Genomic DNA, 25,776 nt, shown 5'->3' on the forward strand with positions numbered 1-25,776 from the left:
ATTGCACGAAGAGCTGCAGCTTTTTCCTGCGAGACAACCATCGCCTTTCATTTGTTTGCATAAAATCATATCACAGCTGCTCGTAGCAGGGATGAGTTCTTCATTGAACAAATGGAGTTTGTTTGGCTGCACTATAAACTTCTACTCCAGTTGTTCATCTTGTCGTATTGCTGATCAAGAGGTCGTTCAGTGGATGTCTGCTACCAGATGTCTGTGTTCTGCCGCATTAAAACATATTTATTATTATTCCCAGTGACCATAGTTGTTGCCATATCAACTAGGATTTAAATTTTACAGACTATAACATTCTTTAAATAATAGCACACAAAATTCAGCAGACTCAAAAGTGTTCTGTGACTATTTTAGGCAATGCTTGTCACTAAATTCTCTGCACCAGTGACACTTATAACAGGCTAAGTTGAACAGTTTCGCCTGATTCTGACCATTTCAGCACATTAGATGGTTGTAAACGATTGTCATCACACTCATAGATATCACTAGTGGTCACTGTACTGCACATGTTAGTAGGCCAGAAGGCATGTTGTAGTGATAACAATATTATCATTGTTAAACTGAAAGTAAATCAATGCATTTTCTTTGGTGAAACAGTCACCCTGGAAACCTAAAAAACTGAGCTTTGTAACATGTGGCTAGCATAACAAAGGGGTGTGTTATAACACAAACTTAAACCTTTTCTTCAATCTAACCAAACAGTGACTAAAAATGCAAGTTAACAAGTAAAAACCTCAATAAAAATAAGTTAAGTCAAACATTTATATAAAAGTTTTGGTCGCAGATAGGACTGAAACTCCAGTTTTCTGAAAGTGATCTAACTTATGCCACAACCACCATCCCTCCAACCTCAAATGCCTCTTCTCTCTGTATCAAAATACAGCTATTTGTTGGCACCACTACCATTAAAAGAGGATGTAACTGGATATGCGATCATCCAGCAGCAGTGTAAACACTTTAACCCTCATGTGGTCTGCAGGGCTTCAGTGTATGTAATACTCCATTATATGAGAGTTACCAATGTGGACGTTAGCGGAGAACTGGTAGATCCCAGTGATGGGAGCTGTGAACCTCCCTGTAGACTGGTCCATTCCTGACCCTCTGAGGAAGGCGCCTTTAGCCGGTGGCTGAAAACAAACGAAAACTGTATTATTGTGTGAACATTTGATGGCAACAATGAATTGATCCTTCAGCTGAGACCTGAAAAGAAAAGCTCAACTGCAGAGCACATGGTAGATGCTTCGGGTCGTACTCAAGGACACTTTAGCAGGACTAATCCTAAAGTCATAGTTAAACCACCGTTCATAAAATCAGAAAGTGTTGCTAAGATGGTTGTGCGGTTAAATCACTGCAAGTAAACTCAATCATTTTTCTGAATTCTGACTGGCTAGTTTGCAGTGACGACCAACAGCAAGCCGTCTTGGCAAACGGACAAAAGTGGAGTCATAATGGAGGAAGCTAGTGTGGCTTATTAACTGCATTTCACTTTTTTTAACCTCCTCTGAGTATTAACTTCTGTAAAGAAGAAGGTTTATTAAACAAGAGAACTTATTGTCCCCTTAGTGGGAGACATAAAGCCGAGAGAGCTTTGTTTGCCCTTCATGCAAAAACTACCAGGAAAATTTCCATGAAATTTAGTGTGAAGGGGGAGCATACGTGAACGAATAATGCATTAAATTTTGTTGTGGATTCACGCCACTCTTCTTAAAACTGCAAGACTGCATTGGATTTGGTGGAGGACTGCAACCTTCTAGCTGAACCATGTGTTTTTTGCAGCTCTATGGAGGAATTTTGCTATTCCACTTGATGGTGTGACCAGGCACAGGGAAAGTTCTATATGCAGTTGTACGAATTGTTTGTATGAGCAAGAAAATTGGTATCCATCAATGCAGAACATGCAGAATCTGAAATGAGCAATGATAATCAAAATCCTAGAGGGCTTAAGGAAGAGCTACAGTAGGTTAGAAATGTTTATAACTGCACACATTCTAAAGCACAGGAATTGATCGGATCCTATATGTAGAAATGAAAGTAAACTGTATTTGTGTGTGGCTGATAATGGCCCATTTTAATCCTCTATGTCCTTATGTTCTTCATTCTGTGCCTCTTAACTTCTGACTCTGCATTTACTTTGAAACATAACTTTTCCTAAGCCATAGTAACACGTCTTCACGAACATAGTGTTGCTTAATCCTCCCTCCTCCAGCCTTGTCAGCCCATCCTAACAGGGCATAGTTCTTCCACTACAGCATGCTGTTTCAAACAGTGTCTATTTCTGTCCTCTCCACACTTTATTCCAAGGCAGAGACAGAGTGCCTTTTGTATGCCGCCCATGATGTGTAGAATTGAAAAAGTAGATATTTTTGACCAAAGAGGCAGTCTGAGTCTCAGAGTGGCACTGCAGGCTTTGCCAGTGCCAGTTACCAGTGAGGGGATGATCCGCTCATAATTCTCCCACATGCAGCGACATAAGCAACGATTACCGTACCAAACACTCTCAAAGACCGCTCAGGCACAGACACAAAGCATGGAACCATGCAGAGGAGGATTAGCCGAAACTTTACTTTTTCAGCCTCAAACAGGGAGAGAAACCAAACCAATTCATAAACATTTGCTTAGTTTTAAACAAACTTACTGTCTGAAAGTTCTGGAGCTCCACCAGAGTCTTCTTGTCCACCACCACAGGTCCCTTGAGCTTGCAGTGGAAAGCCTCTTCTATTCGGCGGTAGGAGGTCATCCCCTCCAGGGTGAGGAGGGCTGTAGGTAACTGGCTGGGGCTGGTTTGTCTGTCGAGTGCTGCTGCTCTCCTCTCTGTAGCCTCTGGCAAAAACAGATTATTACACTGCAGAATGATTTCAGAGAAAATTTCAAACTATTCTGTCATGATGATGCAGTAAAATTGTGTGGATGCAAATATAGGTCTTTATTTCAAAATTGACAAGAGAGGAACCTTGTAGCCTAAAGAGGAGCTGAAATGTCCCTGGACTATAAAATCAACATGCTTCTACCTTTAATCATCTCCTTGAACTCCTGGAGAAGAACCTCCTGGGTCACTTCAGCCCCAGGAGAGCCAGGAGGTCCCTGGGGACCAGGAGGACCAGGAGGACCAGGTGGGCCTGGCTAATGGAAGACAGATGTACAAAACATTGTCATGCATCAAACTAGATCTGAAAATCAAGTGCTGTACATGAGATGAGTAAAAGCACAAGTGTTTGAAAAACTGTAGTTTACCAGGGGCCGTTTGCGTTTGCGGCACTTTCCAGGGAAGTTTCCAACTGGTCTTTTAACAAAATCCATCCATGATCCCAGTGGATCCACCCTCTGGTGATCAGAAATCTGTAGAACAAAAAATAAATAAACAAAGTAAAAATATCGGGCCAATATGAGTATCTAAGAGATTAGATTATTGTTTTTGGGTAATCCTTGTATTGTTATAGCTTTCATGCATTTAAAAGGTCTGTAAAGTTATACAAACTAAAGTCCAAGCCAAAGGGATTTATTCTGTTCAACAGAAAACACGTCTTTTGAATTCCAACCTTCTGTTTTATATTTATACAATCTTGTAAAACATTTGCATTACAGCTGTCTACTGGCTAGTTTAGCCCCCAAACAAAGAATGAGCAACTTCCACAGTCTGAAAATTATTTCCACGCTACACCCGCATCTGCCTGGGCTAAGTCTCTTTGCTTTCACTCAGATGTGTGGGAATATGGTACACAACCAACATTACCTATCTTTTGTCTGGTTGGGAATATGGTACACAACCAGCATTACTTATCTTTTGTCTGATTAATTGACCCATGTGTGGCAACTGAGCTTTTTCAGGAAGGACGTCCTCAAAAAGACAACCTAAAACATAGCATTTCAGACACAGGCTGGAAAGAGGTACTGTAGCAATATACAGCATGACCAAATAAAGTGACCATTAAGTTATGTAAACATATGGCCGTAGACCCCTAAAATAACAATAGAAATCTATTAATGTGTATAATATGATCATTTAAAGCTGGAGGGCAGAACTTTGAAAATTTCCCTGCTGCGGGCTCAATAAAGGTTTCATCTATCTTACACATATAAATAAACATCAATTCCATTCAAGCCCTTGTCAAAAGTTCACACAATGCTTATTTAGCTTTTAAGTAACCAGTTAATCTCTCTGTATTTTGCAGTTTTAAATCTGGTGTCAGCGTTAACATTCTGGCGATGTGTTTTATGTCAACCAGCACAGACTGAGTCAGTGTAGAGGAGAGCGACTGTCGAGATACAAGTAGGAGTATTTCAGAAAAACGTATAAACTGTCCGTGAAACGTTTCTGATGCTCCAGAAGAAGAATTACAATCTCAGAAAAGCATTTACTAAGCATGAGTAATTAATATTTGTGTAATTACTCTCACTGACAGAAGGGGGTGACAAAAGTTCTACAGATTTATGAATTAGACTATCAAGGAAAATTATGGCATAATCAAGAACAATTCAAGTGATGTCAGGTGACCTAATATCAGTTAAAAAGCACTGCAGTATTGTAAGCTTGTAGAGAATGTGCCGTTTATGAGATAATTATGCATTTTGTGTTTATGCAATTTTTCACGGCTGGATACAATGCAAGCGACCCGAGTCAAATGTGCCATTACTTGTTCCTATAAACTATCTTTGGAAAAGCTTGCCCTAAGATACAATTAAATGGAGCCAGACACCACCAAAGGTCAAACAGGGAAACCTCTTTCCTTCTGTCTCCCCTCCCTGGTTGACTGCAAGGCTTCTCAATGTGCCATCAGTCACCATTCTCCACTGAAAGCTTCATTTTGTGCTTATTTTTTTCATTCCAGATCATTCACTCAGGTGCCACGTCATGTCTTGTTTGCCCAACAGGCTCAGATGAATGTAAACAAACCTTGTCAAGTTATTTTTTACAGCACATGAAAATTTCCATGAGCACCCTGGTGAAAAATGAGTCTGCCCGTCTATGTGTGATTCTGTGGACCGCAGGCCTCAATTACTGTAGTTTATAACAACATGTCAAAGTGGCCAACACTTTCTCCCTCACACAGAGACATACTGGTGTTTTCTTTTATTAATGCTGTTCGTGTGCTGTTCGTGTGAGTAACGTAATGATGGAAATTTTAATAAGCAAGATAACAAAAGTATATACAGAATGTATACAAGGCTGGGGTATGTTGTAGATAGTGAGTCTGTTTTTTAATCAGGGTGTATGCTCTGAAATAACTCATTTATGATGAATTACTGTATGGGAGCCTGGGATCTGTTCAGCAGATAAGAAATCAAGAAGGGCTCTGGAAGCAGCATTTTTATGCTTAGTGCTACAAATCGCTTGTTTTCATTTTGCTAAAATGTGAGTCTGAATGAATTCCAATTACAGCAAGCTCAGATCTTACCCTAACCCTTCCTCAGATGTCAAGAGCCTTCAGTTGAGATAGAAGAGGAGATAAAGACGAGGCATGGAGGTGAGCTGTCTGAAATGGAATTTGTTTAGGTTTGGCAGCAGGACACGGATCACTTATCTGCTAAACCAACATGCCCCTTTCTTCACTGTTAAAGACTTGCCTCTTGTTCCACCGCAACAAAGTCACTCCTTGTTTGTCTTTTCAATATGCTGGAATAAAAGTGTGTTTTTTATGTTTGGGATTTGCAGCACCCTCACTCTCTGTCTGGCTTTCTCCTCTCTCTGACAGAAGACAAAATAAACAACTTAACAAGCGCTGCGCTGGCTGCATGTCGGATCACTCTGTGTTTTTGTTGTGATTTTGAGGCTTGGAAACAGATAAAAGCGAGCCTGATTTGGTCAAGAGTACTTTTACGCCACTCAATACTGTTTCCATAAGGCTGGAGGCCTGCTGGATAAAATGCTTTTTCCTTTGCCATGCCAATTTTTCATATTTGTTAGCATACACTGCAAAGACTACAGATCTAACCTCATGTAACAATCCTATATTTAGGTAGAAAATCTAATTAGTGTTGTTTTTAGAACTTAAAGGACTATTTCATTATTAGAGTAAATAGTCACTTGCCTTGTCTTGCCAAGAACCTTGAATTATTGTTAGCTAGACAGAAGGGAAGTGTATCTATAGGTGTCTTGAGCATTAACTAGGTTTTAGTAGATTGTGTGAAATTAGTCATTTTGAGATTGCTTGAGATTTGGTTGTTCTAAGTGCATGGATGCCTCTATCTAAACAGTTTAGGCTTAAATTTGGCATTTTTGCAGTTCTATAAGATTTAAAAGGAAATGTAAATTTAAGTGAAAGATTGATATCATTCCCATATTTGTCAACTAAATATGCTAAGGCCATTAGCAGGTTAACTTTGCTTAGCTTGAACACTGGAGCCTAGCCTGGCTCTGCAAAGTGAAGAAAGGCTGCCTACCAGCACTTATGAAACTCACTGAGCAATATATTATATTTTGTTTGTTTTATACATACAAAACCCAAAGTTTAAATGTGGGTGTCGTGTCATATTGGAAATTTAATTACAGATTTGTAGCTTGTACATCAACATCTAAGTTGTGTTTAGGCAAACTCAGATGTCTCTGCCTAATAACATGGAAAATCAAACAGACATAGATACCTTATATTAGCCAAAGTCAGCCGTTCAATGTAATTTAACCTCCTACGCAAAAAGGCTACTTTTTGTAATTTCCACCTGAAAAAATACCACCAAATTTAGTCAGAAACAGGCTCACAGCTGACGCCAAAACCATGGATCCTATGAGACACTTGAGAGAAGTTTTGAAAGTTTCTCTGTGTTCCCATTGAGGAAGAAAAAAACTGATGATGCCAACCAGCTGCTCTCTCTGATTTATCCTTTAAACATAAAAGTAGCTTCAATTTTCTTATTTGAATATCTGAAATATGGAACTGCTGCTTTACAATATCCGTTCTATGAGCTTACATGAATATTAACATGTTGATGAGTGAAGGTCCACGTGGTGCTTCTTTGTCTGTGGTGGTGATTAAATAAAACTCTTACTCAGTTCGATCTAAAACACACTTATGATGAGGTAGTTTTGAAAGCCGGTGGCGGTGAACATTTGTTCTGAAGTCAGTGTCACAGATGACTGCCTTATCTTTTTAAGTCGGCCCACATGTGAATTGTAATTACACATCTTATCCATTCCCTATGTAAAAATAAAAAAGACAGCATATCATTGCCAGGAAATCAGCCATTCTCTGAGCTTGTTATCCTCTTTAACACACGCCATTGTAATTAAACCATTCAACCCTTGCCCTGAAGGATTTTCTGTGCTCAGGGAAGAAAGGCTATGACCAAGGTAATTATTACCTTCATTTCTGAGCAAAACATAACAGCAAATCATTGTATAAATAATTTAATCATCAGCTTAAGGAATGCTTAGCTCTTACCTTTAGACACACTGTTTTTTTACTTGCCTATGTGTACTATCAGTCAGACACATGCACTAGTGACGGCTGGCATGGCTCACACCACTTGCCAAAAATTGTCTGATTCATTGTATGCAGGTGGGCGTCTGTCTCGGCCGAGAACTTCAAAGACTCCACGCATGCAGACATGAAAACCATATTGCTTGATGACACAGAGAAACCTGTCAGAGCATTCAATCTCTCACTTGCTGCTATTTACTGTGGTGTAAAGTAAACTATGGATTCCCTCGCATAGCTCCGTATCAGCACGTACAAGTCGTGAACAAAGTGGGGAGGGAGCAGATCCAGGTATCAGTCTGAGAGCTGATGAAGAACACCAGGGCTCTGGCTTTGATCACCACGATGTGAGTGCCTCAAAGTGGCCTCGTCTGTCAGCAGGTGTGAGCGCACGCCTTTCCAGCACGGACTGCGAGAATGTGTCAGGTATTCTGTCTAAAGGTGAGAAACGTTAAATCTTGTAGACACTGTTTATCCTCGTTGATGGGGCTGTAAATCACTTCACATCACTGAGGCTCAGGTCTTGAAAATGAAATGCATTGTGTCCACAGGTACAAGGCGGTTCCAGATCGTTACTAAAGCAAAAGTACCTTTGCACATGTTGCTCTACTACATTATAATCTAAAGTTTTACTTAAAGGAATAGTTCAGTACTTCAGTTAATATGCTTATTTGCTTTTTTGAAGAAGAAGAAGAAGAAGAAAGAGGGTTAATATCAACAATTTCCCTATGGGGATAAATAAAGTCTCTATCTATCTATCTATCTATCTATCTATCTATCTATCTATCTATCTATCTATCTATCTGTCTGTCTGTCTGTCTGTCTGTCTGTCTGTCTGTCTGTCTGTCTGTCTGTCTGTCTGTCTGTCTGTCTATCTATCTATCTATCTAGCTATCATCTTCACTGGCTGCTAAATATATAGCCACCTGTAGTCTTCTGTTTGAGAAGTGAAAACTCATGGCTATGGCTAAGGCTGACAAAATCCCCCTTCCAGAACCTTTAAATCTCAGTTATTAACTTATATATCATTTGTTTAATACATACAAAAAATGCAATGTATTTAGATTCACATAAAAACATCAAATTGAAGGTTTATGCTATGCAAAGCTAAGCTAACTGGCAGTGGTTAAATATTTAAGTGAAAAACAGACGAAAACGCTCCCTTAAAAGGTCAAGCAAATCTCAGCAAAATATATTTAAAATGTACTCGTGTCAATGCTACACATTAAAATACCGCACAGGCAATTTTCTTGCACCCAAAACTTTACTTACAAGAAGACTTAAACATTTTAGTAAATAGCTCATAGCCTGATATGTCTCTCTTCTCTGGTTGCTAAATATGAAGCTGTAGCCAGCAACTAGTTAGCTTAGCTTAGCATAAGGACTGGACACAGAGAAAAACAGCTAACCTGGCCATTTCCAAAGGTAGCTAAATCCGCCTAAAAGCTCAAGAATTAACACATTGTATCTCATTTGTACGGAGGTATTATAAGAAAAAATGCACATCTGATTGCTACATTATTATTTATGAGAGTGTTAGTTGTAGTTGGTCAAAGCTATTTTCTTTTTTGTTTGTTTTTTAAATTATTTGTTTACTGTTAGGTAATTTTGTGGAAGGGTTGCAAAAAATATCAGCAGTCAAGAGAAATTTATGGGGTGGGAATAAAGAAACACAGGCTAAGATTTTCTGCACAAATTTGTATTCATACTTTGGACATGGGCCTCACACAGTATGAGCTCATCTGAGAAGCTTAGAGGCAAAACGTCTGAGTTGGAAATGCCAAAAATGTTTGCAGCTTGTCTGTCTTTTATGTAAATTCTTGATCTGAAAACTAACTATGGCTGACAAGTGAATGCACATTTGCTTCTGAACTGTAGCTGAGCTAATGCAGAAAGTTACATAAAGAGGGAATATTGACTTGTAAGTGCCCTAAAAATTCTACCTTTTATTATTTGAGTGGGTATACTTTCTTACACTCATTGTGCCAGGTACCCACAGCTTGCAATAAAAAAGTGTAGAGAGATTATTTTTAGCACAGTGAATTTACAGTTTTTGGATCAATTAGTAAATCAGTTATAATCATTGTTGAGCATTCACAGAAAACCTTATTTTATTATCAAGAAAAGAATGACTTGGATGTGCATAAATAACTCTTCTACATGCACTGCTTTAACTGTGTTTGTCATGTAGTTTGGGGAAAATTAGCTTGAATTTATTTGAAGCAATAAAATGGGAAATATTTCCCTGGGGCAACATGCCACCAAAAACACAAACACAACTGTTAAAACATGTCTCTGGGGCTGCAACCAGATACTGAAACTCTACTCCTCTGCAGGCAGCTCCTGAATTCTTCCCCGTGTACAGTGGAACTTATCTCATTTTCACTGGAGTGTTATCTGTTTTTCTACCTGTTCGTACACAGCGGACGACATGAAAGTTTTCGCTGCTGATAAAAATGTTGCACATGCAGGTTTAAGGTTGGACAGGATGATGGAGAGCCGACTATAATCCCTTGTTTTTACATTGCTGTACTGCTCCCTGTGCAGTCATCCATGCATGGGTGGAAGGGCCTAACGCTGAGCCAATGCCGCCCCGGGAGGCAGGGATCCCCGGGCTGTGTGGGACGAGGGGTTCCTGCTAACCTGCGTGCATCCCAGTCGTCATGCATCCACCCCCGTGTTCCCCACCGCTGCACTTCACAGACAAAGACTGCCTTGAGGATTTATCGCCAAAGAGCTAAATACAGTTAGGCATGCAATGTTGACTCTGCCTACTTTTCACTGTATTATTACTCAATTTTCAAGCACCGTGTGCAAAACATAATTACTCTGTCACACTGAGAGAATGCTGTTATTAGCTCGACAAAGGAACACATTTGGAAGTGTAAATGAAATGTAGTTGTTATATAATGATACAGCTGAACGTGTTTCTCATTTTAAGTTGCTGTTTCCAACAACTTTACTGTTGTCCCAACAAAGGTGCATTTCTTTTGTGTGAGAGAAAGTGAGTAAATTTGTGTTTATGTTGAAGATATCGGCAGAGACAACCTCGGGTTCCTCTCGATATTAAAAGGCAATATAAGCTGAGAGAAACTTTGATCGCTGTGTCACATCTGTTTTGTGTACAAATTATAGCTTTGAAATTGGAGTGAGTGCTCATTTTCCCTGTGGTAGGTAAAATGAGCTGTTGAAAAGCACCAGTGTTTCAGTTCCATCTCAGGTACAGGTTTGCCACATGGTTTGACTGTGGGCAGAACATTAAGGTAGGAGGTCTTAGATCCTCCTCCTTTTATATGATTCATTTGTGGTTCTGGACGATGGTACATAAATACATACTGTACTTCATTTTATATTTTTGTGCAACTAATTGAGCAAATGATGTCACAAGCACTTGGAGCAATAAAATAAATGGTGACACAAACAGGGAGCAAAGGTATAAAATACAACTGTAAAACTGAAACTCAAAAATGTTTGATATGAAGGCAATACCAGAGAATGTTGTGCTTGTTTTCTTGCCAAGAGTTTGTCCAACTTCTTGAGCTGACGGTATACTAAATCTGATTGTAGCTGCTGATAGTTACCTCAGCATAGCATAAAGACTGGATACAGGGGGAAAGAGCTGGCCTGGCTCTGTCTGACAGAACCACAATGTCAACAATATTTAATAATATTTAATAAAATTCAATATGAAAAAATTGTACAGAATAAACAGACATGATGTAAAGTGTTTTTACTTGTAAATTGATGACTTTATGGATGCGAAGAGGCAGATTGTGTAACCTCTGGCTCTATGTTTTTATCTGTTTCCAGTCTTCGAGCCAAACTAAGCTAAGCCAACCACCTATTAGTTGATCATCATGTGAATGAGCTTAGTTCCCAAGATGTTAAAGGATCTGTACGCAGGATTTAGTGGTATCTGTTGGGTTGCAGGGTGTGGGACAACTCATGGTGTCTGTCACTTCGACGTGAAAACCGTTGACTGTTAATGAAGATGGAAGAACCGTCCGTGACATCACCCACAGGTTTCCCAAAGAATGGTTTCAAAGCTCAGCATGGTGGTTTTGGTTGTCGCCATATTGGCAATGTCTGACTCCTCCTAATTCTTGGATAATCCAAAAATTAGCAGAGGTGGAGCATGACTGAAGCTGAGTTGGGTCCAAGACTATGTCCTATGACAGCACTGCCTGCCATTCAAAGCAGTCATGGTCTTAATTATACATGATTGAAGTCTGAATATAATTCAAACCAGTGTTACATAAAAACTTACCCCTTGTATCGTTGTAGGGAATCAGTAAATTAGCTATAAAGACCAAAACTGTTTTTGTACCAGGTTGTAAGTCTGGTTTGTCTATGGGAATTGACTCACTTTTGAAGCCAACCTCAAGTGGCTATTCGTTTTCATGAAATGTCCATTGTACACTAGCAAAAACAGAAGAATTTACAGGAATTAAAGGTGACCATACACTAATAAAACCATAATTATGAATACTATATTCCATCTTAATAAATCGACCCCCCTAAATTTTACATACTGTTCCGTTAAAAATGTAATTCAATCTTGTTACACATAAAATTAAGCACTAATATTGTACAGTTTCCTACATTGCTGCACTTTATATGCATCTGTGGGATGAATCGTCAACATTGTTCTCTGCTGTCAATAACAACATAAAACCTTATGCAAACAAATGAGCACTACAGTTGTTATTACGCGAAGCCACAGTTGACAAGTTTCCTGTAAAGTGCAGCAGAAATTCAGCACATGATAAGAATCAGGCAAGATTAAGGGATTTCAATAAATCTCGCATCAATCTGAAGCTGTTGTAAATGAAACAAAATCCAAATAAAAGAGCAGCTCTATGTCTCTGCTGTAAAACCACAATGCAACACCATGGTTTATTTTACTTGTACATTTCAGATTTATTGACTGTTGATCATTTGTTTCTTGTTCACTCTCTTTCAGTCACCTTAATTAGGTTATTTTGCAATGTTATATAAGCGTAACCTTTGTCTGGCCTGTGGAAAGCAGACTTTGCTGCATGCCCCACAGACTCGAAGTAGTTCACACCATTGATAGTGTGTGAAAGGTGTGTGCTCTCACAGTGGCCCTGTTTCCTTTGGGACTTGGCCTTGTCTGTTATGTGTAGGTTGATCCAAAAGGTCCCACAAGTCATTGCATTAATCATCACTAAGGATGAGAGAGAGGAAACAAAAACCCTTGCCTCAGGCTTCACCCAGCCGTTACTCAACACACCAGGCGTGATGTTTGACTTGACTCCTTCCATTATAGCCATCACAGATCCCTCACCGCTCTCAACAGTGACAGATTCCTCTCATCTTTTGAGTGGAGAGCAATAAGGCTCACACCTTTGACACACTGCTCTAAAAATGCACAACGTGATGGTTCACAGGGATCACCGTTGTTCAAAATGTTCATCATCTCATTAAAAAAATTCCACTCGCAGCACAACTCCACACCTCACTGTTGTGATCACTTTCAAATGGAAAATCTCCAGAGGAATGCAGAGTTCGACTCCATGCTGCCAGCAGCCCACACACGGGATTGGTCAGATAGAAAGCGAATGCCATCATTAGAACTGTTTCCACTGGGCACAAGGGAAAAAAATGTAAATTTGGAGAGTAAATGTTTGGCTTGTTTGAGAATACAAATTGCTTGCCAAGACAGCTCCAATGGACGTGTTGTTTTCTCTGAGACCTAACAGATGTGTAATAGGATAAACTTACAAACTACCCAAGAAAAGCAAGTTTACCACTTTTCTTAGTGTGTGGCATGCTTTTTTCTTTTCTTTCTTTTATTCCCTTAAACAGAAACCCAGATTGAGTGGCACCAACAAATGCAACCTTGAATACAACCACTTCCACAGATGTCAAGCTTAAATCTCAGGTTCCATCAGAGGTGACAATGTTTGGCAAAGACACTCTCTGGCATAACACTGCGTCTTAAGAGTGATTATGTCATTACCGTCTGATTGTGGGAGATGAGATGAAAAGAATGTCAGAGAGGGAGGCACAGGGGGCTAATCCTCACCGAGGTGTTCCCTTTCAGGACCCTTTCTATGGGGCTTTGTGAGGGGCTTACACGGCATGCTGCCCCAGTTTTCAGGGCCACACCGCCCCTATCGGATGTCGTAGACACAGCGGAGTCAGACTAGGCCTGTGAATGACAGAATCAATGGGCTGGGAACAACATCGCCACAGGTCTTTAAATATCTGCCCACCTAACTTTCCCAGGAATTACATCACGGCCTATAAGGCACTGTGAAGACACCCTGCTCCCAGAGGAGAGCGATCCCAGTGGGGTGCAATCTTCGGCAAGCTTCAGGGTTGATACAAGGTCATCCTTCATAGCTGCTGCTTTTACAGAGCGAACCAAGTCAAATAAACACCACCAGACCACAACCACCTACAAAGTGTCCTTAAAGATACAAAGGAGACCTCACTGCGAGGCTTCAAGGTGGGGGAAAGGTGGTGGAGGTTACTGCCAGACTGCCTGGTGGGAGCAGAAGTGAAGGCTGGTATATAGGGCAGTGAGGGTTACATGAGAATGCCAACATAATGGGTGGGCTGAAAGCAAAACAAACACCCTGTTGGAAACCCCTCTCAAATATGCAACACCAGCAATAAACCAATAAATAACAGAGTCAAGGGCCAACTGTTGCTCCTGAAAATGGAAGTGTACCACAGCAATGCCGTTTTGTAAGAGAAGTATGTTTCCAACGAAAACAACATTTTTCCACAAGTCTCACTAGAAAATAGAAACTCTAAATGTTCTATTTTTCCATTTAAAATTATTTAGTTCATAGCTACCTTTCTTGCTACAGTGAAGAGCTGCCTTTAAATATATTATCTCGCTTTCTCTTGAAGCTGGAAAATTGGTGGCAGACAACCACAGCGCGCACTAATTGATGCATTGATCAGCCTTTAGATGTCCACATTCCTTGCATTCCTCCGGAAGTCATCCATTTTGTGTTTAACACATTTTGGTCCGTCAAACTGTCTTAGGTTGACCTGGTGGGGCACACCTGTCCTGTCCAAGCTGTTACCTTTGCCACACGTTATTTCATCTCCATACAGCCTGTGCTAACAAGAAAACTGCACATATATCTGCAAGGTAACCTCAAAGTTTAATCTAAAGCTTATACATTTGTAGAAAATATATTTCAACTATCAATTTATACTTTATTAAAAAAAATTATTTACTACCTTGATGCTTCCACCGACCTCTTCACTGTTGGACAGAGTTGCATTGTACGTCTCAGTGTGTTGTGGAGTGGCCTCCTTTGGCCTTTTTCTCTCCTTCTTGGCGTCCACCCCATCCAAAAGGACACACTGAGTCCAAAACACTGCAGCCACCACGGCCAGAGGCCCAGCCCCACACCACATCTTCACACTCTTTCGATCAGCCCCAGAATCCCTGCAGAAGCAACCCAAATCTTCTGGGGGAGGACCAGCTGTGTGGTTAACAGAAGCTGAGGATGCCCACAAGGTTCGCAAAGTCGGGGAGAGAGGGAGACTGGAGGAATGCAGCTTCAGGGACTCCCTGTCCAAGAGACTGTCAGACTGACTGCTGCCGCCGTCGCTCCTCTGTTGATGAGCTCTCAGCCAGCGCAACGTTGCAGGGGCACTGTTAAGTCTAGCCAGAAAGCCAGAAGGCTTACTCAACTATGAAATGTGTCAAGCAGAATGGTCCAAGGGAATGACAGATCGGCGCAGATCTGACAGCAAATAAACCCATTAGTGAGATTTTTCACGCTTTCTGCTCTGTTGGGGGGTGAGGTGTTGGAGGGGGTGGGGTGTGGTAGCAGTGGTGGTGGTGGTGGTGGTGGTGGGGGGTACAGGGGGCAAAAGAAGAGGCAGAGAGGAGGGGCGTCCGAACCTGAGGGTGGGCCGTGGGGGCTGGAGATGGATGGCAATCTTCTCTTTTTCCCTCGCTCTCTCCCGCTGCCTCTCACACTGAGCAGTGGATCCAGGCTCCAGCACACTGGGGTGGTAGCTGGAAAAGCTGCACGATCCGCACAAGTTGGGCTTTCATCTACAGATGCAGGTCAGACCGGCGTGTCTGCTGGCACACCGTGAGTCCACAGGGATGCGGAGAGAACAAAGCTCAGGAGGAGATGGATGAGGTCCAGTATTTATCTATGCACAGTCTTCTTTTCTCCTTGAAGTATAAACCGCTTCCTATCACAAAACATATAAGTCTGCAGGTATGAGCTCCTCTGCCTCTCAGGTGCTGCCTGCTGACTGTCCCAACAAGTCCATGAGCAGAGATGGTAGGTTCCTCTTTGCCTGCTGCACTCCCTGCTCCTCTGGTCTCAGTTGCTCCTTTGCTCTCTGACTGAGCTTACAGGAGGGCTCACAGTGGAGTTTTATCATCACCCATTCTCCCTCCCCCTGCCCCTCTCCCTCTCTCTCTCCCTTGCGTCTCTCTATTGGCAACATCCCTCGCCTGTTCAGCTCTGTTTTATCTCATAGATGAAATGCTCAAGCTGAAGAGGTTCTTTGGCAGACAAGTCGTGTGTGTGAAGTGTACGTAAAGTTGTGTATCTGTCATTTTGGCTTACTACTAGCCAACTCTACCAAAGCCCGGTGTTTAGATCCACACTGGAAACAGAGACAAATTTATGCACTTTTTTTGGTGATTTTAAGGCATTATCTTGAGTAATCTGTTGTTTGAAAACTGGCCGAAGGACTTGGACATGTAGCACTGTTTGCTTTATTCAGTGTTGATGTCTCCCTCTCCTGAGTGCTCCAGGAGGAAAAGCGTTAAGGCAAAATTTAGATTTCAACTCGTGTAAATTGCAGGTTTCAGTAAATAACCTATGACTGATGTGATCAAATTGTTGCTCTGGGTAGTCCTACAATAAGCTCATGTGTCCAAAAGGAATTCAGCCCTTTCATACTCTTATTAGGATAAATAACATGTTTGCTCATGAGTGCCTTCCCAGACCTATGTATTTATTTCTTTACATCTTTTGACTGGACTGCTATTTGTCTGTTTGCCATTATTACATTTTAATACAGTGACATCCAGAGGCAGTAGCTTGAAGTGCAAATAGCACACCAGTAGCTTTTCAGCATGGCTCCTAACTGGTGATCCCGGTTCCTGTATCCGCTGCACATCTGTCTGCAGCTGCAGCCATGAAGCGTCAAGTTCAACTCTGATAACAGAGCAACACCTTCAAAATACAGAGTTGAATTTAACTAGAAAAAAAATGTTTAGGAGTTTTGCCACATGTATGCTTTCTGCCTGTCACCTGTTTTTGTATTCTGGGCAGCTTTGCATCAGTTTTTAGTTAGTATTTCAAGTGTAGTATTTCATTGTATTTTAAATATTTAGTCATTACTTTTGCTATTATTATCCATATTTTTTTAAAATCCATTTAAAGAATGTATTCATTAAATGTTGTAATTTCAATAAGTTATTGAAAATTTCTAGCTATTTGGAGTGTTTTTCATTAGTTTTAGCTAGCAAATCTATACTTTAAGGTATTTGAACAATTCATGTATTACATTTATCTATTTATCTATTACTTTTAGTGATCTGAACTGTTTCTAATTAGATCACAATCAGTATCAATTACTAATTAATGCATTTCATTCAGCTATCAATTATCTTCAAGTTATATTTTTTTAGCAAACTATTTGAATAAGTCTTCTTTAATTTTAGCTAACGTACCCCTCACTCTTATCAGTTTAAACAGTTATTGCATTACTTTTAACTATTTTAAGTGTTATATATTACTTTCAGCAAGCAATATACATATCACTTTAATATTATTTACTTTTAGCAATTTAAACAATCTATACATCACTATTAGATATTGTATGCAATATAAGCATTACTTTCAACCATTTATGAATAACATTTAGTTGTTAATTACGTTTATTTATTAATATTGTAGCTTTTAGCTAATGTAACAAATTGTGCATCAGTTTTAGCTGTTTATCATTGCCTTTAGTGATTTGAACTGTTTTAAATGAAGTCTAGCAATCAAAAGCCATAACTTTTAGCTATTTTAACAATGTATGCATTACTATTAGCAACTTACTCATTACCTTTACCTTACTAAACTGCGTTTCAGTAATTTTAGCTTTTAAAGGGCACTGCTTTTAGCTATTTTAACAATTTATTCATTACCTTTGTCAGTTTCTACTAATTTTAGTCAGTTACTCATTATTTTGAGCTGAGTAGAGTAGAATAGAATATGCTTTATTGTCATTATACAGTGTATAACGAGATCGGAGATTTTTGAATTTTGAATTCTTATGTATTATTAACTCATGTAGAAACAATATCTACTACTTCTAGCAATTTTAACAACTCATTCGTTACCTTTATGTCTTTGCTTTACACTACTTTGGCTTCTACCTATTTCAGCAATTTGCCCATTACCTTTAGCTGACTATTTGACCTATGTATCATTAGCTTATGTCTATAAACAATATGTATAACTTTAACATATTAAATATATATTATTCAGATGGTTGTTCACTAGCTTCTAGTTATTTCTGTCATATAGAATTAGTTCTAACAAACAATATCTATCGTCTATCTATCTGTCTGTCTGTCTGTCTGTAAATAGATGAACTATGCACATAGGGATAGTAGTGAATTAATCATCCTGTAAGTTGCAAAAATGTAATGATTAAATTTTTAAATTACATACTTTTGCTACGGACTCGGACATAAAGATCCGTGTATTTGCACGATATGACCAGAAACAACCAACTGCAGACGGACACAGACTATTAAATGGGGATCGTTTTACGTATTAGTGAAATTCAGGGTTTTAAAGTGAAACAGCTGACCAGAAGTTGTCGCTGTGAATTGTGTTAATTAACAGATGTACCAGAGCGGCGTTAGCGGCTAGCTAATGGAACGTCAACTGACGGTTTGAGTGAATTAACACCAACAGGAACATCCGCATCAACTTTGTCGCAGACTGGTGTCTCTCCGGGGCTGCTGTGGACTGACCTGTCCCACATTTGAGACAGGGGGTGTGGTAGAGGAGCCACGTGTACAGGAACTGGACTCTGACAGCTTGCCTTATCTGAGCCACTGCAGGTTTGTTGGAATAGGAAGTCCCTGCTAATATGAACGTCAGCTAGCTGGTAACTCAACTGTCTGCTGCTAGCCACCTCTCGTTCCCCGGAGTGTTTTGAATCTGTGCCGCTTTTACTCGTGTCTGTGAGGTTGGTGGATCTCTACGAGTGTTGTCCTGCTTTATTATTAATATTTAGACCACTTGGTGACCAAGAAGTGCTAAGGTTAGCCGTGATGTTGTTATTAGCCTGCTTGTGCTAGCCGCTTAGCATCATGAAGCAGCGTCACTGTATAAAATAAGTCGAGCGACGTGACGGGGATAGCGAGCTAACCGGTGTTTGTGTTAAGAAAACCGATAGTCCTCTCGGTTTACGTAGTTTCATGCTGCCGAATAAATGATGTATAAATAATGAATAATTAAATAATGAACTACTAATAATGTAAATAATGGATAACAGTATCCAGGTTGGTCAGGGTTATAACCTTACGTGGCATAACACACCGTAGAAGCATTAACTACTTAACTCTCTATTCGTGATGTTAAATTAGCAAAGAAATAACTTAAAGCAGATGTTGCGGTGTTTGCCAACTAGTGTGCACTTGCTAGTTTGTTTTGTTAATTTGTCTAACCAAAGTCAAATTCATTTATAAGAGTTGAATCAAAGTGGTGTACAATTAAGAATAGCAGCCAGTGAGATAAAGGTATATGTAAAACACAATGACTAAAACGACAATTCTGAATAAAACCACAATAATATAAGGGCAAAGGGTACAACAGAATAAGGAATGAAGTCACTTTGGCTAATTTGAATTTAGAGCATTAGGCTTTGTTTGGCTCATCCCCACCAGTATTGTGATGCATATGGTCAAGGTGTAAATGTGATCCCTAGTGGTTGTGTTCACTTTCTGGATACTCAGATCAGGCAAGAACTTAGTATTGAAGTCTAGGCAGCACCACACTTGATGACTTGCAGGAACAATATAATGCTTTTGTCTCACTTAGCATTGTACTAAGAGTTAGTTTACTCAACTAATCATTTACTTTTACAATTTCTCTTCTACAGGCAATCATGGCTGTTTGGCGAAAGCTGTGGTGCAGAAACCTCCTGGCTGTGTGTCTGCTGTTTTATGTCCTCCTTCATACCATGGACGTACATGCACGTCCAGCCAACATGTCAGCCTCTAAAGACAAGTCTCCAGCTGGCAAGGATGAGAACGAGATTCTTCCCCCTGACCACCTGAATGGACTGAAGATGGAGAGGGATGGACACCTTAACAAGGACTTCCATCAGGAAGTTTTTCTAGGGAAAGAGATGGAGGAGTTTGAAGAGGACTCAGAGCCACGGAGAAACAGGAAGAAGCTTATTGAAATCTTCACCAAGTACGACACACTTTTGATTCTCTGAAATGCAGGCAGCATGAAGAAATGTCAAATACCTGAACACTCGATAACTAAGAGGTGCAGGCCATAGAAAAAAATAACTGTGTTGCTGTTATGAGAGGCTGGAGGTACGTTTGATTAAGATGTGCTTAGGGTTTGTCACAATGTCGTAGTATTGCAAAACACACACGTACTGATAAAGTGAAGGGTAATGTGGTTGTGAAATTCCGCTGTGTCATGCTTGTCATTGTAGAAGACACGTTCCATATATAGAAAGACGACTGTCAAAAACACGATGCCAAACATAAATGTTGTTGTATTCAAAGAAAAAAATGTACTTAAGTAAATAAAAAAACAAGCAAGCTATGAATATTTTTCTTTGCTTTGTGATGCCATATTTTAAGCAGGTATTTTTTTTTTATTAATTTGGCAAATGTTCTTTTTCACTAAACACAGTACTTGGCAAATACTCTCAAAATACTCAAAACTGTAGCTTCAAATTCATTATATGATGTCGAAAATGCAACAAAATAAAACAGTGAAAACTGAAGTGTAAACAAAAGTAACTCAAATGGGCACAACTAAACTAAACACCTGCAATAGTTGATGATTATAAATCGTATGGAGCCATTGCAGCATTGAAATTCACTAACTTTGAGCTACTTTAACAGTCAGTTTATTTTTGTAAATTCTGTCCTCACAGAGTTGACTTCAACAAGGACAGGAGTGTGAGTGCAAAAGAGATGCAGCGCTGGATTATGGAGAAGACAGAGGAGCACTTTCAGGAGGCCATGAAGGAGAACAAGAACAGTTTCCGTGCTGTCGATCCAGACGGTGATGGTGAGGGAGTCGCATCTGCTGTCTGTTGCAGTACTGTGCTCCAAGCTAATCACGTTTTAGTCAAATTCCAAATCTGAATCCACGCTTTGTCTGTAGGTCACGTGACGTGGGATGAATACAGGGTCAAGTTTCTGGCCAGCAAAGGTTTCGATGAAAAAGAAGTTGCTGAGAAAATAAAGAATAATGAGGATCTGAAACTGGATGAGGAAAGTAAGTGCAGAAGGATGACGCTGTAATTTTTTATCAAAGGTGGTTATAACTGGTACATCCGAGAACACACGCTCCAGTCTTCCAGTTAGATCTGTTGGAGTTGTTGATATTCTTCGTATCTTCATGATTGCAGCTCAGGAAGTCTTGGAGAGCCTGAAGGACCGCTGGTTTCAGGCTGACAACCCTCCAGCTGACCAGCTGCTGGATGAGCAGGAGTTCCTGTCTTTCCTTCATCCTGAACACAGCAGGGGCATGCTCAAATACATGGTCAAGGAGATTGTACGGGACTTAGGTACACTTCACTCAGCCACTGACTAAATACTGAGCTTCAGTGTATTAACCTAGACTGGAAACAGCTGCCTGCTGCATTTTCATGATGAGAGCAAATGAAAACCAAACCATTGAGCTGAAACATACTGAAACACCTCATTTCTGTCTTTAAAATTTAAAAATGACAGAAAACAATGAAAGAACACATTAATAATATTAATGAATGAATGAAGCCTACATTAATGTACATACTAAATAACATACATGTCTCTACACAATATATTCCCTTGTTTGAATTTCAAAGAGTGATAGCAGGTTTAAAGTATTTTAGACAGCACTGAAGGTGTTGTATATTTAACCATTAGCATCTCTGTTTACATGCAGAGAACTGTGTTCTAAACCTGGTTTTGTGTCAGTGCTTGGAAATATTACACCTCAGTGTGGGTTCACTCTCCTATTATACACTGATAAAGCAGGCTCGGCTGGTATGGATCAAGTTACTGGGTCATTCAAATGTCTTCCTCCTCCCTTCTTACTCTTTGGTCTTTCTGTCTGCACAAGCAAGCATTACTGTAACCTGCAGCACCTCTTGATTAAAAATTGTGTCCTCCACATGATTGATTTAAGCCCAAAAATGACTCATAAAACAAAGAAAAGCTAAAAAAAAATCTGCAAATAAAATTAAAGGAGGCTGCTAATTTATTTACTTTTCTTTAAAATTACTGAGTTATCAGAATTATTGTTAGTTAATTGTTAATTAATCAGCTTGGCCAATGAAAAAACACTGATAAGGAGTACGTAGACTAGTGCTGTTGTATTAAATACATGTATTATTTTGTATACTTAATGCTAAAATGCCAAATGTTGCATCTTCAGTGTTGTTTGACTAAACATTAATAAAATGAATGCTTATTATTGTAAGTGAATTTGACCACTACAGAGTATAAATTCCAGGTTTATTGTGCTTCTCTTGCAGATCAGGATGGTGATAAGAAACTGACCCTGTCTGAGTTCATCTCTTTACCCGTGGGCACCGTGGAGAACCAGCAGGCTCAGGACATTGACGATGACTGGGTCAGAGAGAGGAAGAAGGAGTTCGAGGAGGTCATTGATTCAGACCGTGATGGCATCGTAACTATGGAGGAACTGGAGGTAAAAAACAATAAGTAGTCTTGTTGGTTTGGTGCCTCATATTTTTTGATCCTTTATATTGGAAAAGCATTTTTGTAGTAAGTGTGTATCCATCCTGCTACAATAGTTCACTGAACTACAGACCTCTCCTCAATTTAAGGGAAAAATAACAAACAACAAAACATAAAAAAATAAAGATGCAAAATTTATTTATAGTTTTTAGATACTGTATGTGATTTTATTTGTTTTTTTTTAAAGGGACACAAAAAATGTAATTTAGCAGTTCAGTATGCAGAAACAACCAATCGTGCCACCCTCCCACCCACTAGTTAAAAAAATAAATAAATAAGTGGGCCACTAATAAATGAAGAAACTGATGATGTAACCAATGGAAGATTTAAAAAGTAAATAAAATACATGTAGTTTTTTTTTTATCATTTAAAAACCTGATGATATTTTAAGATTGAATTTCAGAATTAAATGTCAAGATGTTTTTGCACATTTGTGTTGTTAGTTTAATTTTAAATAAATAAAATTGACCTTTTGCCCTTCACTTAATAACTGTTGATTTTACTTTTGTTACAAAAAAAACATGTAAAAAAATTGTGGGAAACTTATGAAATTTCTCTTCCATCTATAAGCTGGAAGTTCGACTGTCAGGCACTTTATAAATACATCTTTGTCTTGTGAGACTGAATTGAGACTGAATTGCCCCTCACAGTGTATTTCGTTCTCCCTCTGAATCGTCTTGCAGGAGTACATGGACCCAATGAACGAGCACAACGCTTTGAATGAAGCCAAGCAGATGATTGCTGTCGCAGACGAGAACCAGAATCACAACCTGGAGCTGGACGAGATTCTCAAGTACAGTGAATATTTCACAGGAAGCAAACTCATGGATTATGCCAGAAATGTGCATGAGGAGTTCTGAAGACAGGTTCATTCTCCCCTTCTCTCCAACATCTGCTTCAGGGACAAGCCTGGGAGGGGGGGGCGGCCCACTGATCAGATGTTCTAGTGTGCAATTCTGTGTTCAAAAGCCTAGCATCAGCTGCCTCTTTCACTGCTGACTCCAGTTAAGAAATCCCTCCTTCAACCCCAGACCTTTAAAGAGAGTCTGGCCTCTATGTGCCATTGGACTTTTAAATGTTTTCCAGAAATTTGAGGCACTGCAACTACCCCAGATTTATTTGTGTTTTATTGTGAAATGTGTGTATATGAGGAATTTTAAGTCGAGAATACATTTTCTGTTGCTGGTGCAGCAGTGAGAGAGACTGCCAGCTTGGCCAGCTATTTGTTCTGCAGGATGTGTGTGTATACAATGTAAATATTCACATATGTCACATACCGCTGTGAGATTGGAATATAATGCTGGTGAAAGGTGCAAACCTTAGAGAGATATTAAAAGAGTATATTGGTGACACAAGATACGTGTTACCGCTTCATTCCCAAAATTCAAAAGAAGATTTTGTTGTTGTTGGTGTACAGTTTCACTAGTTCTCATAATAGGTAGCATCCGTCCTTCCAGATTACTCATTAACAGGGTAATAATTGTGTATAAAATATTTTAAAAGCAACCTCAGTAACATAGTTCTACGTAGCACAGCCTTTCATTAACATCAGATGCACAAAATGTACGAAAAGATATTAATATATGAGAACGGTGGATGTGATATTTTGACCAACTGAAGGAAAAGCACAGGTGTCACCAATAATGTTAGCACCTAAATGGGATTCAGCCATTATCAACATTAGTAGTTTCACCTTAGTGTATCAGGACAAAGCATCCTCTCTGAATGCAGCCGTGTGCTAAGTTCTTCACTACAAGCACTGTAATTCATGTTTAGTTCAGATGTGGAGGAAGATAGTTCTATTTATTTGAGCAGTTTAATTTGGATCAGCTGCATTTTTGAAGGCCTCACAGGTTTGTACTTACTCAGTTCTTGTCTTGGTTGTTTTGTTTTTTTGCGTGCAAAATTTTGAATGCTCTCCATATAATTGTTTCAAATGCATGGACAAACTACGGAGTCACATTCCTGAGTTTTGTTGCGATTCTCAATAACCTGTGGAGTGTTGGGATCATAGATCCTGCTGCAATCTTTGACTGATTGTAAAATAAGATTTATTATAACAGAATGTGACAGCTTTATAAAACGTACTGCAAATACAACAGTAAACAATAAATGTTTCTTATCAACTAAAGAGTACATGGGTTTATTTAATGTTTAATGATTTTTAAGGCTAATAATTATGTAATCTTATTGTCTTGATCTTGTGAAGAAAAAACAGTCATCCCACATTTCAGTACCAACAAACATTAAGGTCAGTTAAGTTGGCATTTTAAGTCAGAAACAGTGACATGTCTATACCCTCCTTAGAAGTTTCCTCCTTTTTTATTACTTTTCAACATGAAATCATGGTGAGTATAATTTGCCCTTATTGATGAGAGTTTACAAAAAAGTACTTTTCTCTCCTCCTTCAGAAGAGTCATAGTGGTTCTGGTGGCCTTCTCACTAGTATCTTTCATGCAGTCACTCAGTTTTTAAAGACAACCTGCTCTAGGCAGATTTGTGCCATATTCTATTTCTAAATGATGTTCTAATTGTATTCCAAGGGATATTCAGTGACTTGGAAATTTTTTTGTAGTCATTCCTGGACATGCGCTTTCCAAAAATTCACAGAACATTTTGATAATTTTTTCGTGTGAAAATTCCCAGAAATAGAATTTCTGTTATCACTTACTTTACAAAAAGTGCAAAATTTGGAATCAACATGTGCAATGTTTTCTAAGTACCAGCTTATCAAAAGGTTTTCATAAAATAACGTTTATTACCCCGCCCAGGAACGCGGCAGAGTTATGTGACGATCGCCATACGTTTGTCCTTCTGTGAATCTGTCTCTTAGCAACACTACTCAAAAACGGAATAACGGATTTGTATGAAATTTTCAGGGAAGGTCAGAAATGACACAAGGACCACTTGATTAGACAGCTTATAGTTTGGATCCACAGATTTGTTAAAGATTTCCGTATCACTGCGAGATAGCAACACGGCATCACTGTAACTATGACAACAAGTGACTGCTGTCAGCTGCCTGCTGACGATCATGATTGCGATCCTACTACACATCCACCAGGACTTATCCGTCGGAAATGATGCAAGGAACAATTGATTAAATTGTGGGGGTGTTTCCAAGTCCCATCAATTCCCGCCGCCTGCTACGTATTTATGTCACACGTCCGTACAAACACATGCATAACACACACCTGTGCTAAGTGCAAGATCATTTTTTATTAATTGGGATACAAGCATTAGTAATCATTCCAATGGTAGTATTATGTATGTTTTGTTCATTTTGAAATGTTAGTTGTTAAAGGTGACTACCTTCAAAAAGTGTAATGACATGTTGACACCCATTTGCAATGCATACATGTATTATAACATACACATACAAATTAA

General features: G+C 39.4%; 2 protein-coding genes across 4 annotated transcripts in view; one reads left to right on the forward strand and one right to left on the reverse strand.

Annotated features, from left to right (window-relative positions):
* c1qtnf12 (C1q and TNF related 12) overlaps positions 1-15,793 on the reverse strand; it is a 208,054-nt gene extending 192,261 nt beyond the window's left edge. Inside the window, exons 1-5 of one of the 2 annotated variants that reach the window (XM_051949907.1) lie at positions 14,646-15,793; positions 3,244-3,348; positions 3,021-3,132; positions 2,648-2,832; positions 1,031-1,139 (exon numbers count right to left, since the gene is read on the reverse strand). In XM_051949907.1, the coding sequence (XP_051805867.1) occupies positions 1,031-1,139; positions 2,648-2,832; positions 3,021-3,132; positions 3,244-3,348; positions 14,646-14,825 (691 nt within the window). In that variant the 5' untranslated portion in view covers positions 14,826-15,793. The remainder of the gene's footprint in view (positions 1-1,030; positions 1,140-2,647; positions 2,833-3,020; positions 3,133-3,243; positions 3,349-14,645) is intronic. The other variant, XM_022190169.2, reaches the window with a different exon arrangement.
* A 2,480-nt stretch (positions 15,794-18,273) lies between these two features.
* Positions 18,274-24,520, forward strand: sdf4 (stromal cell derived factor 4). 2 transcript variants are annotated; one of them, XM_022190168.2, is made up of 7 exons: positions 18,274-18,507; positions 19,551-19,867; positions 20,571-20,707; positions 20,804-20,917; positions 21,051-21,209; positions 22,164-22,339; positions 23,073-24,520. In XM_022190168.2, exons 2-7 carry the CDS (start codon positions 19,557-19,559, stop codon positions 23,247-23,249), a joined length of 1,074 nt encoding a protein of 357 aa, XP_022045860.1. In that variant the 5' UTR covers positions 18,274-18,507; positions 19,551-19,556; the 3' UTR covers positions 23,250-24,520. The 2 variants fall into 2 exon arrangements, with proteins under 2 accessions (XP_022045860.1, XP_022045859.1); XM_022190167.2 differs by having other exon boundaries at positions 18,494-18,635.
* The last annotated feature ends 1,256 nt before the right edge of the window (positions 24,521-25,776 follow it).

Source organism: Acanthochromis polyacanthus, chromosome 6 (genome assembly GCF_021347895.1).
Source record: "Acanthochromis polyacanthus isolate Apoly-LR-REF ecotype Palm Island chromosome 6, KAUST_Apoly_ChrSc, whole genome shotgun sequence".
In the NCBI taxonomy this organism is placed as follows: Eukaryota; Metazoa; Chordata; class Actinopteri; family Pomacentridae; genus Acanthochromis; species Acanthochromis polyacanthus.

Bases quoted from the DNA above. Each gene is read 5' to 3' on its own strand.
- sdf4 (XM_022190168.2), top strand. From the start codon at position 19,557: ATGGCTGTTTGGCGAAAGCTGTGGTGCAGAAACCTCCTGGCTGTGTGT. The intron at 19,868-20,570 runs GTACGACACACT...CTGTCCTCACAG, and splicing joins CTTATTGAAATCTTCACCAA to AGTTGACTTCAACAAGGACA. The intron at 20,708-20,803 runs GTGAGGGAGTCG...CTTTGTCTGTAG, and splicing joins TGTCGATCCAGACGGTGATG to GTCACGTGACGTGGGATGAA.